This window comes from Giraffa tippelskirchi, chromosome 13 (genome assembly GCF_054371585.1).
Source record: "Giraffa tippelskirchi isolate mGirTip1 chromosome 13, T2T-mGirTip1v1.2.pri, whole genome shotgun sequence".
In the NCBI taxonomy this organism is placed as follows: Eukaryota; Metazoa; Chordata; class Mammalia; order Artiodactyla; family Giraffidae; genus Giraffa; species Giraffa tippelskirchi.
Genome location: NC_137287.1, coordinates 1,592,478 through 1,604,629, shown reverse-complemented (window position 1 = coordinate 1,604,629; position 12,152 = coordinate 1,592,478). Strand labels below are relative to the sequence as shown.

The 12,152-nt window shown below is 57.9% G+C and overlaps 1 protein-coding gene across 50 annotated transcripts in view; it reads left to right on the top strand.

Moving 5' to 3' along the window:
- IQCE (IQ motif containing E) overlaps positions 1 to 9,474 on the top strand; it is a 39,644-nt gene extending 30,170 nt beyond the window's left edge. For 19 of the 50 annotated variants that reach the window (XM_081552619.1, XM_081552618.1, XM_081552609.1 and 16 more), the window contains 6 exons: positions 63 to 86; positions 1,175 to 1,285; positions 1,945 to 2,066; positions 2,661 to 2,761; positions 3,594 to 3,680; positions 6,724 to 9,474. In XM_081552619.1, coding sequence (XP_081408745.1) covers positions 63 to 86; positions 1,175 to 1,285; positions 1,945 to 2,066; positions 2,661 to 2,761; positions 3,594 to 3,680; positions 6,724 to 6,896 — 618 coding nt within the window. In that variant the 3' untranslated portion in view covers positions 6,897 to 9,474. Of the gene's footprint in view, positions 1 to 62; positions 87 to 274; positions 868 to 1,141; positions 1,286 to 1,944; positions 2,067 to 2,660; positions 2,762 to 3,593; positions 3,681 to 5,033; positions 6,201 to 6,723 lie in introns of those variants that run through there. The other 31 variants (XR_014072179.1, XR_014072174.1, XR_014072172.1 and 28 more) reach the window with 11 other exon arrangements.
- Positions 9,475 to 12,152: the final 2,678 nt, after the last annotated feature.

The window sequence follows — 12,152 nt, the reverse complement described above, 5'->3', positions numbered from 1 at the left end:
TAGACACGGCACTGTGACAAACTCACCCTCGTGTTAATTCATCACTTTTCTCTCTATTTCAGAAAGAAAGGGCTCTTCTGGATGAAGTAAGCAAGCTTTATTTCACCAATTTCCAAAACACATGTTTTTACTTTGGTTCCACTGCCTGTGGGGGAGGGGGGTCCCTGTCTTCGTGAAATCAGGCCAGACCCCAACACCGAGTTGAGACACGTGAGTGCTCTTAGCATCCAGTTGGTGCGTACGTTGTTGTCTCACACTTCCGTCTCACTCACAGCATTCTCTCAGCACGCTCGTGCGGACCTCAATTCTGCGTCCGCAAGCTGCGGGCCCTCGGAACACGGACCATAAGGCAGGCCTGTCCAGGCTGGAAGGGGGGCTCAGGGTGCGCCCCCGGCACTGTGGGGCCGCGGGTCCCGCCTGCCCAGCCGGGGCGTCCCTGCAGGGGGCCTTGAGGAGAAGAGGCCACCGTGCTGCAGGCGGCTTTCCGGGGGCCGGACCGGGAGGAGAGGAAGGGCACCCTGGCAGAGTTGTCATGACCGGAGCCTGCCGGGAAGGAGAGAATCAAGGTGTGCCCAGAAGGCGGGCACCAAGGCTGCCGCTTCCCCGAGCCTCACAAGGGCTGCAGGCCCGTCCTCGGGCTGTGCTGTTGCTGACTGGCCTTTAGAAGCAGGATCCTCGAAATAACAGCGCCGCTCCTGAAACCCGGCCCATTGATCCCAGAGCTTACAGAGCGTCCGTGCGTGTTTCTAGAGAAAAGCGTTCAAGAGCAAGGTTAAAGGATAAGTAACTCCTTTGCGATAGTGTGAGGTCACGCTCTACCCTGCTTGACCACGAAGATTCACACAGAATAAAGTATATGAAATGGAATAACTACCTCCGCGTGCAAAATAACTGGGTGTATAGTACGGATTCACATTAACAGGGAAACAGGAGAGCCTTTAGCCGACGATTCGTTTATATTCCAGGATTCGCTTTACCGTGGGATCCGGCATCCAGGCCGGTTCTCCCCGGAGGACAGGCGTGTTTCTGGCTGGGGGAGGTCCCGGGCGAGTGAGGGAGCAGGAGCCTCAAGGTGCAGGAGGAAGCGAGGTGTCTTCTCTGCTGTCGGGGCCCCTCCTTCGGGAGCCTCCCATCTTCCAAGGAAACTGACCTCTGTCTGTCTCTCTCTTGCCAGGCGGCTACCGTGCTGCAGGCGGCTTTCCGGGGGCATCTAGCTCGGGCGAGGCTGTTGTCCAGCAAAGCGTGTCTCTCGGAACCCCCCAGGGTGCCAAGCCCTCCCACCCAGGTACCCTTGGGCTGCACTCGGACCCGAGTCCTCTCGCGCTCGCTCCGTCTCCTCTCACACCCCCCCTGCCGACGAGCGCTGGGACCCCCCGGTGTGGGACACCCCTGTGCTCCTGTGGTTGAGATGCCGCCTTCCTAGGGGGCTGCAGGTTCAATCCCTTGTTGGGGGACTAAGATCCCTCAGGCCTCGTGGCCAAAACACGGAAAACAGAAGCAATATTGTAATGGATTCAATAAAGACTTTAAAAATGGTCCACATCCAAAAATCAAAACAGGGCAAGTGCAGGTGTGTCCAGGCCCTGGCATCCTGCCTTGCCCTGCGTGTGCCCCTGGCCCGCCCCTGGGCACCTGGCAGGGTTGAGTTCAGGAGCTGAGGAGCATGGAGGCGCTGGGACGTGGAGTACCATCTCCATTGCAGGGTCAAGACAGAGGCTTAAACTGAGATAGGAGCACCCCCGACCCTGTGAACCACAAGACATTAATTTTAAGGATCTCTAGAGTCTTAAGAATTCACCTAAGTCAGGAAAATGCTGATGAGATAGTTAGTGACGAGGGGAACCACCTGAATCAGATTGCGCTGAGGGTCGAGGGTGATGGCCCTCACCACGCGGGAGGGGCCGGGGTCTCAGACAGTTCTCTCCCCCCGTCACTGCACCCCAGGACTCGCCCGAGCCCCGCATCCCGAGCCCTGCTGTCCAGGTCGAGGGAGACCCGTGGCTAGAGGAGGCCGTCACCATCATCCAGTCTGCCTTCCGGGCACACCTGGCACGGGCCAGGCACAGGTTGGTCCACCTGCAGGTCCTGCGCCCAGACACCACGGTGGGGAGGGGCAGGCTGCCATCCAGGAGGCATGGGTTGCGGGACCGCTGTGTGCTGCACCCACCTCTCGCTGCTGGGGGCCCCAGGCTCCCGTCCTCAGAGGAGGCCTTCCTGGAGCCGCTTCCTCCGCTGGAAGCGTCAGACTCCGGGCCGCTCCGGGGGCCACCGGCTTGCAGACGGGCTGCGGCCTGTCCCGAGGCCCTGCCCCGTCCTGGAGGACAGTGGGGCCTGAGCCATGTTCAGGAAGCCGCAGGTGTCATCAGAGCCTCCCCTCATCCACCCTCGCTGTGGCCGACGGCTCCCTTCCCGCTGGACCGGCCGCTGCAAGGGCTCAGAGCCCTACAGCCGTCGACTTGGCCGAGTGCGCTGACTGCGGGCCAGGGGCCGAGCTCGGGTCAAGGCCCAGGCCAGGAGGTGGTGGGCACGTCTGAGGCCCCCGCAGCCCCTGCCTCAGGACCAGGGCCCGTCGGGGTAGGCCGTGCTGGCCACGGCCCTGGGGCCCCAGGTGCCGGCCTTGCCTGCGTGAGGTCCGAGCCGGCAGGTCTCTCTCTTCCCAGCGCCCGCGGTCCCGGAGCCACCCCTGCCCTGCTTCCCGAGAGGCCGGCCCGGGCGCCCCCCGGGGCCCGCTCCTCTCCACCCCGCCCTGCGGCCGCCTCCGGTAAGTGCGTTTCCTTTGGGTTTCACATGAGGTCGTCGCCGAAAGAGCTGCCAGCCTCCCGGGAGCCGGGCCTGTAGTCTCGTCAGGGGGCTGGTCCCGCGTGGCCCCCTGCGAGCTGGGCCTGGAGCGGGTCCAGGGTCAGTGACCACCGGCCGCGCAGTCCAGCTTTGTGGCTTTGATTTTTATTCTCAGCTCTAACCAGAGTGAGATGGTTTCCCTCCTTTGGTCCAGTGTTCTTCCTGTTTGCTGCTTTTAAGTAAAACTGTATTTCCTTTTCTGCCTCCTTAAGACCTGCCAGCCGTCAGTGCAGAAACCCCTGGACTGGCAGGTCAGCTGCGCGAGGAGAGGCCTGGTCCCCACTCTGCCCCGCTCTGGACTCAGGTCCTCCGCGGGCCAGGCCCTCCTGTGTGAGACAGAGCACGGGGCGAGACCATTTGCCAGTTGCTTTCAGCCCAAAAACGGATTCTGATTGTCCTCCAGGCCCTTCCCTCCTGTAACTGGGAAGCCTCCGTCTGTACTTGCTTGGACCATGAGGCCAGAGATGGGCAGAGGCAGTGTTTGGGGGTTGGAGCAGTCACTAGACCAAAAGCATGGTCCTCAGCCTGGCTCGTGAGCAAGGCCTGCAGCCAGGAACCTCCCGAGATGGGCTTTCAGGGCCAAGCCCTGAGGTCGCAAAGATGGAGTCGGGGAAGAGGGGTTGCAGGAAGGGAAGGGCGCTTTCCGGCAAGGAAAAGCTACAAAGGAGTGGTGTTTCTGAACAAGATGGGTGGGAAGACGTGCGGTGTGACCACCATCTGTGCAGATGAGAGCCTCCATCTGCGTGCCATTTCAGGGCAGGGAGACAGCGAGGGGAGCGTCAGGGAGACCACCAAGGGGCCAGCTCCAGAGGACGGAGCGCCGAGGCCACCACCCCGCTCCGGTGAGTGTGGGGGCCCGAGGCCGAGTCCCCAGCCCTTCCAGGCTCATCTGACCTGGAAATCAGTTCAGTTCAGTTCAGTCGTGCCCAACTCTTTGCCACCCCGTGGACTGCAGCGCACCAGGCCTCCCTGTCCATCACCAACTCCCGGAGTTTACTCAAACTCATCTCCATTGAGTCAGTGATGCCATCCAACCAACTCATCCTCTATCGTCCCCTTCTCCTCCCACCTTCAATCTTTCCCAGCATCAGGGTCTTTTCAAATGAGTCAGTTCTTCACATCAGGTGACCAAAGTATTGGAGTTTCAGCTTCAACATCAGTCCTTCCAGTGAACACCCAGGACTGATCTTCTTTAAGATGGACTGGTTGGATCTCCTTGCAGTCCAAGGGACTCTCAAGAGTCTTCTCCAACACCACAATGTAAAAGCATCAATTCTTCGGCGCTCAGCTTTCTTTATAGTCCAACTCTCACATCCATACATGACTAATGGAAAAACCATAGCTTTGACTAGATGGACCTTTGTTGGTAAAGTAATGTCTCTTTAATATGCTTTTTAATATGCTGTCTAAGTTGGTCATAGCTTTTCTTCCAAGGAGCAAGCGTCTTTTAATTTCATGACTGCAGTCACCATCTGCAGTGATTTTGGAGCCCCCAAAAATTAAGTCTCTCACTGTTTCCATTGTTTCCCCATCTATTTGTCATGAAGTGATGGGACCAGATGCCATAATCTTAGTTTTCTAAATGTTGAGTTTTAAGCCAATTTTTTTACTCTCCTCTTTCACTTTTATCAAGAGGCTCTTTAGTTCTTCTTCACTTTCTGCCATAAGGGTGGTGTCATCTGCATATCTGAGCTTATTGATATTTCTCCTGGCAATCTTGATTCCAGCTTGTGCTTCATCCAGCCCAGCATATTACATGATGTACTCTGAATATAAGTTAAATATGCAGGGTGACAATATACAGCCTTGACGTACTCCTTTCCCGATTTGGAACCAGTCTGTTGTTCCATGTCCAGTTCTAGCTGTTTCTTCTTGACCTGCATACAGATTCCTCAGGAGGCAGGTCAGGTGGTCTGGTATTCCCATCTCTTGAAGAATTTTCCACAGTTTGTTGTGATCCACACAGTCAAAGGCTTTGGCATAGTCAAAAAAGCAGAAGTAGATGTTTCCTGGAACTCTCTTGCTTTTTCGATGATCCAACGGATGTTGGGAATTTGATCTCTGGTTCCTCTGCCTTTTTTAAATCCAGCTTGAACATGCGGAAGTTCACGGTTCACGGTACTGTTGAAGCCTGGCTTGGAGAATCTACAATCTTCTAGAACTAACACCCAAAAAAGATTTCCTTTTCATTATAGGGGACTGGAATGCAAAAGTAGGAAGTCAAGAGATACCTGGAGTAACAGGCAAATTTGGCCTTCGAGTAACAAAATGAAGCAGGGCAAAGGCTAACAGAGTTCTGCCAAGAGAACGCACTGGTCACAGCAAACACCCTCTTTCAACAATACAAGAGAAGACTCTACACATGGACATCACCAGATGGTCAACACCGAAATCAGACTGATTATATTCTTTACAGCCAAAGATGGAGAAGGTCTATACAGTCAGCAAGGACAAGACCAGGAGCTGACTGTGGCTCAGATCATGAACTGCTTCTTGCCAAATTCAGACTTAAATTGAAGAAAGTAGGGAAAACCACTAGTCCATTCAGGTATGACCTAAATCAAATCCCTTATGAGTATACAGTGGAAGTGAGAAATAGATTTAAGGGACTAGACCTGATAGACAGAGTGCCTGATGAACTATGGACAGAAGTCCATGACATTGTACAGGAGGCAGTGATCAAGACCATCCCCATGAAAAAGAAATGCAAAAAGGCAAAATGGTTGTCTGAGGAGGCCTTACAAATAGCTGAGAAAAGAAGAGAAGCTAAAGGTAAAGGAGAAAAGGAATGATATACCCATTTGAAGGCAGAGCTCCAAAGAACAGCAAGAAGAGATAAGAAAGCCTCCCACACTGACCTGGAAGCCCCCGCGTTTGAAGTCACCCTCTGTCCAGTTCAGTCCCCCCAGCTCTGTTAGAGCTGGCGCACTGCCAGCTTGGACATTCCCTCCCAGACCTCGACTCATCAAGCTCCCACAACTGCACGTTTTCCTCCAAAATCCAGTTTCACTCTGATGTCAGCAGACCCCACGCTGGGTGACCTTTAGAGTCTTCGATCAGGGCTGAAGTGTCTGTTCATGCCGCCTTTTTCTCCTCACGTTAAACGTGTGTCATTTTGAAGCAGCCGCTCTCCCTCCTGCCTGAAGGGCACCTTCGGAGGTCTCTGTCACGCCTCCTGTTCACACGAGGAAACGGTCTCCATGAAAACTAGACACTGAGTCCTTCTCTGATCTGATTGTGAGAGTATTTTTAAAGGAAAATAACTGGAGATAACCTCGAAAACTGATGTTTTTAATTTCAGAAGCTTCCAGTTTAATAACTTTCTTGGAAGTTACAGAGAAAAAGCTGACCTGGTTACAGCATGTGCAGAGCGGCTGGGTCGTAATTTCCTCCCCTCTTTTATCTCAGATCGGGGATCGGCTCCTCTTTTATTCCCCTCTGCCGAGCAGTGAGAACGAGGCCGTCCTCAGGGACTGGGTGCCCCAGCCCCTGTCCAGGGGCCACGGAGGCTGGAGGTGGTCTGCAGGGTGGTCCGCAGGCGGTGCCCCAAGCTCGCCTCAGTTAGGGGATGGAGAGCTTAGGTGCGTGTGGAAAAAGGAGTGGAAGGTCACAGTGGTCCCCAGGTCTCCCGTCCAGTCCCGCCCCCTCCACCTCGGGGCGTGTGTCCTCCCACGGACGCTGGGGCCACCGTCCGCCAGACCCCTGGACTCTGCCACCAGGGCGACTCACGGAGAATTCCCGCCACAGCCCCAAGCCCCCTCCCTTTCGCGGGTGCCCTGCCGACCTGCTGGCGCTGAGTGGGGGGGTGGCTGTGCGGTGGGGAGCAGGCCGGTCGTCCGGCCCGGGGGCCTGAGCGTGGCTGTGACGCCCCCGTCTCTGTTTCAGCGGAGACCTCTGTCTCGGGGCTGCGGCCCACGGCGCCCGCGCCCGCGGAGGAGGTGAGCTCGGACGACTCCGACGAGGTCGTCCTCGCGCCGTCTCTGCCCACGAGGAAGAGCGCCTCCCCCCCCCAGGCCCCGGCCTCCCCCAGGAGGCCAGGCTCAGAGGACAGTCCCTGAGATTGGAGAGTAATGTATCTTGTTAGGAAAAGAACGCTACCTACTGGACACCGCGGCCTTCCCTGCCTCTTCTCTCTGTTTGCCTCTTTGCTTGTTTGTTGAAGGAACCCAAGGCCTTTCCTTTACTTTTGGGAAGGGGTAGCCCCGTTCCGACACCTGGCTGCCCCTCCTGCGGTGATCTTCAGAGCCCACAGACTTACTCCCCGGACTGGAGGGCCACGGGGAGCCCGCAGAGATGGTCCGCACAGCACCTTTGGCCCCTTTGGGCCCCTGTGGCCGAGACCCAGACGGTGCCAACGACAGCGCTCCGTCACCCTCCGGACGGCTCCGCCAGTGGGTCAAGCTGGACGCGCCTGCTGTGCCTTTTGGAAGAGAGAGTGAACAGGAGACAGGCCTACGGTCGGGCAAGTCTCCATTCCTGAGACAGAACGCAGTTTCGGAGACACTGGCGACATCAGGGCCCCAAGATGGTCCGTGTGCCCCCCCACACACAGGGCTTTCTTCTGCCACCTTCCCTACCCCTTGGGGCACTGACCCCAGTCAGGGGTTGGGGGGTAGATTGGTCACTGGGTGGATTAAGCCTTAAAAAAATACCAAATTACAGTCACAGAAGCAGCATCAAGGCCACTTCTGAAGCGCACAGCTGGTGGGGGAGGTTGCTGTTCCCCAAGCCCAGCGGCAGGTGCTGTGGACTCCGTGGGGTCGCCTGCACCCCGCCGCGGGCAGACCCCCGCTCCAAGGGGCCACAGCCCAGGCCGAGGGCGGACGTGAGGCCCTTTCAGGAGCTTGGCTCTGCCTCCTGTCTGGGAGATCAGCCCTGGCTGACGGGGGGAGCTTGAGGGCATCCGGGCCCCGCACACCCAGCGCTGCTGCCCCACTCTCCCTGCACGTCCACGCCGCCTCTCCCGGGGCCGCGCAGCTCAGGGAGGGCTGACGGCTGGCTCTCAGCTGAACCCAGAGCCCTGCCCACTGGGGACAGTCTAGTCCCCGGACACCCCCAGCCCCCCCCCCGCCAGCTCCTGGTGTTGTACCTCGGGGGCTCCAGCTCAGACGTGTCCTCCCAGGAAACTCTTGGGCCCTCCTCACAGTGGTCAGAAGCTTCTGGCTCCAGCACTGAAGAGGTGTGCGGCCCAAGAAAGTCTGTGTGGTTCTGGTTTATGTGCGGGGCGACCTCCCAACCCAGCCCCATCCACCCAGCCCCATCACGCGGGGGACCCCCGGCCCCCTTCACCACTTAGGTGCTGTTCATACAGTAGCTTGGAAAAACTTCAGCTGGGGACCAGGCTTGGGTTATTTTTTCCTTTGTTTGTCCTGGGAGCCGCCACATCTACTGTTTCCTTCCTTTTCCCCCAGTGGACGGACTGCTCACGCAGCAGGATTCTTGCTGACCTCTTCCATTTCATCCACTGGGTCCGCTCCACCCCTGGGTGCCAGCTCAGCTGAGGCCTGCAGGAGGCACCCAGAGGTGGTGGGGGCAGTGTCCGCGGGCCTGCACGGATCCTGCTCCCCAGAGCCCGGGCATATCGGCGTCAGTCTTTACTCTCAGGAGCCCAAGGCTCTGGGCCCTGCAGCAGAGAGATCACCTTCAGGACATGACCCTCCGCGGGCCTGGAGCCGGGGCTGTGTGCAGCGGGCCAGCCATCGGCAGAGCTGAGGGGGGCGAAGTCAGCCCCCGAGCCTGAGTTTTCCGAGAAAATGCCCCTGAGGACTGTAAACGTGTAGATCTGTCTGCCTGTGCTCCTTGAGTCCGGCAATGTTGATGTAGGAAAAGTAGAGTCTTGCCACCTCAATAACCAGCTGACCGCAAGGCTGTGACTCTCTGACACCTCACAGATCTGTCCCCTGGGGAATGCCAGGTGCCCGGCGGGCTTGCAGGGCCCGGGGCTCGGGCTGGGGTTCTAGGGACTCAGGAGCAGCACAAGAGCAGGGCCTGGGCTAGAGGGCTGCCTCCCGCAGTGCCCGCCTGCCTGGCATTGCCCCACCAGGCCGCCCTGCAGACAGACCAGAGCGCTGGTCCCAGCAGAAAGACCAAGTGCCTTAGAAAAGGGACGGCCCCCAGCTCAGATGGACCAGGGCCAGCGCTGCAGAGCTCCGCTTCATTCTTGAGAAGTAAATACCCTCTGGGAAAGCCACATTCACCCTCAAGATCTGAATAAAATTTAAATTCCGCGAGAACCCACCTAAGCCAGTTCAATCCCTCCTGTGGTTTGGGAAGCAGTGTTCTCTCTTGCACGGCTCCGAATTTCTGAGGACTGGAGAGTGGGCGTACACACCGGCCTGGAGTCGGCTGGCTGCTGCCCCAGAACCCGGGGGTGGGGGTGGGCCTCCCCAAGCTCCCCGGCGTCTGTCAGCAGCTGATAGAGCCAGGCAAGCCTCCTTCAGGGCCAGAGGTCTCAGGGCATCAGAGAGTCGCAGTGTGACGCCAGCAGGGGCTTCCGGGGGAGGTGCCGTTGCTTGTCTCTGACCTTACGTGTAACTTGTCTGTGAACCCTTTGGAAGGGATCAGGCTTCCCTCTGCACTGTATTGGCTCTTGTAAATAAAAGTTGTTTGGCGGGTCTTTGTCTGGACTGCCCTGCAGACCTGTGGCTTTTCACGCACGACCCCCGGGGGTGCAGTCGCGGAGGCTCCTGGGCTTCTGGGCCTGGCACAGGCTTGGGGGTGGGGGCCCCGCAGTCCGCTTCCTGCCGCACGCACTCAGGCCCCGTCCTCGGATTTCTCCTCGTTCGTGAGCAAGGGCATGAGCGTCACGGCGTGAAGATGGGGGGGGTTCTCCCCCTCAGTCTATTTAATTTTTGTTTTAGGAGCAGGGGAGGAATAATTTACTTAGGAATCACAGATATGCCAAGGCCCCTCAAAAAGCTGACTTCTAGAAAAATAACTTTTCCAACGTTTTGCGGGGAAATCGCAGCACAAGGGGCGCCTGTGTGTCTTGGCTCACTAAGGCGGCTTGCTGGGCCCTTGAACTCGTCTGAAGCCCTTCCAGGGCTGGCTGGTTGGCTCCAGCGCTGGCCCAAGCCAGTCGCCCTGTTTCCTGTGGGCAAGCGGTTCATTTGGGAGAAGAGCGGGCTGGGCCTCAGGAGGCTCCAACGGAGGAGAGCAGGGCTCACCAGACCTCAGCCCGGCCACGAGCCTGCTGCACCCGCTCTTCCGTGAGGCTGGGGTCCGGCAGCAGAGAGGCGGCCTTGAGGGGAGCTGGTGGGAGGAGAAAGGAGTAAGCCCCCCTCAACAGGAAGAGAGGCGGCGCGCGGGTGTGAACCCGTGGACACGCACATGTGCGCACGCACACGGGACCCTCTCCTCACACCTGCCAGCTCTTCCCTTTCGAGGTGGTCCCAGCCTGGCCTGCCAAGGAGCACCTGAGCCTCTCTAAAGGCTGGGGGCTGACTGTAACCTGCCAGCCCCCGCCAGGATGATTTTAAACACGAGATTCCTCAGAGTCGCAGAGGAACATAAAGAGGAAATGTCGGAACACAAACCCCTGGTTTCTTTGACCTGCCGTTGGGTCCAGAACGTGGACGCTGGGGTGAGGAACGGGCCCTTGCTTCTCTGCTCGGTCGCCAGCTCGTGGCCTCTGGCCAGCGCCTCCTGTCCTGCCGGGAGCCCCAGTGCAGAAGGCGGCCCCACTAGACGGTCCTGCCTGGGGCCCTGGGGGACGTCTCCATGGTGCCATGTCCTTTCTGAATAGGAAGACGGGGTGCCCCTGAGCTATTCGTTAATGAAGCCAGAAGAGCCCGGGATTCAAAGCAGCGGGTCCAGTGTGTGCCAGGGCTCCCGGGATCCCATTCAGGCTGCCTCCCGGCCCCTCTCTCCCAGCCTGGCTTGGAGGGGTGAAAGCTGGCAGCCTGGGGGTAGGGGGGCCGTGGGCGCAGCGCGTGGAAACGGCAGAAGGCCGCCGTCCCTGCTCACAGCAGCCTTGTCTACTGTCGTCAGTCTCAGAGGGTCTCCCGCTCAGCGTGGTGACGGCCCCTCTCTCTGCAGCTGGGGACCCAGGGGCCACTCCCTGGGCACCCTGGCCTGTACCGACCCTTCCTCCGCGTGTCGGTCAGACGTGGGTGTCCCCGGGACTCTCACCCCAGCACCCAGAACCCTCGATGTGGACGTGGACGTCTGCACACACATCCTCAAACCTGGCTGAGCCCAGCGCTGACTTACCTTCGCCCCTAACCTGCCCCCCACCAGCGGCCCCACCTCAGGGAATCACAGCCACTCGGTTCTTGGAGCCAGAACCAGGCGTCCCCGCCGTGTCCCCCAGCCTCCTCACCCTCCACAGTCACTGCTGCTCTGAGCCCCCAGCATCTGCTGAGCAGCCTGGTGAGCCCCCAGGTGCCCCTTGGACCCCCAGGGCACCGCCCAGCTCCTGGTGATGCCGTGCTCCCCACACATCGCCACAACCACACAAGCAATGCAAACACACACACACACACACACACACACTGTATAAACTTAAGCCTCGGTGAGCTATACATATGAAGCTCCTCCATTTCTCCAGAGGCACCCACAAAAAAAAACCAACCTAAAAGTTGCGATGCTTTCTTTAGGTGTGGATGAAATTGTCAAAAGCCAATTTGCTCATGATTCATTAATTTGGCTATACATATTTGAAACCATACAAAACAACACAACCTTTGGTTTCATGAATGCGTCGTGACATCGCCCCCGGCTTTGGTTATTCCTTCCACGCAGATGGCTGCAGCTGTCTCCTTCGGCCGATCCTTCCACACCCACGCCTGGCTCTCCAGCCGCCTCCTTACCGTCTCCCTTCAGACGTCTTGACATCTTTTCCAAAATGACACTGACAGGCCTCACACTCATTAGCATGGCTACTATAAGAACAAAAATAAAAATAAAACTCACAGGTGTTGGTGAGATGGGGAGATAGGACTCCTGTGTCCTGACGGTGAGAATTTAAGATGACAACAACTGTTGTGGACAATCGTATGGTGATTCCTTAAAAAATCAAATATAGACTCCGTGTATGCATGCCCAGTGGCTTCAGTCTTGTCCGAGTCTTTGTGACCCCATGGACTGTAGCCCGCCAAGCTCCTCTGTCCATGGGATTCTCCTGGCAAGAATACTGGAGTGGGTTGCTATGCCCTCCTCCAGGGGATCTTCCTGACCCAGGGATCGAACCTGCATTGGCTGAGTTTCCTGCACTGGCAGGCGGATTCTTCACAGGGGAAGTCCATAGACTCACCATGAAGTTAAAAGTTAGTTGCTCAGTCGTGTCTGACCCTTTGTGACCCCACAGACTGTAC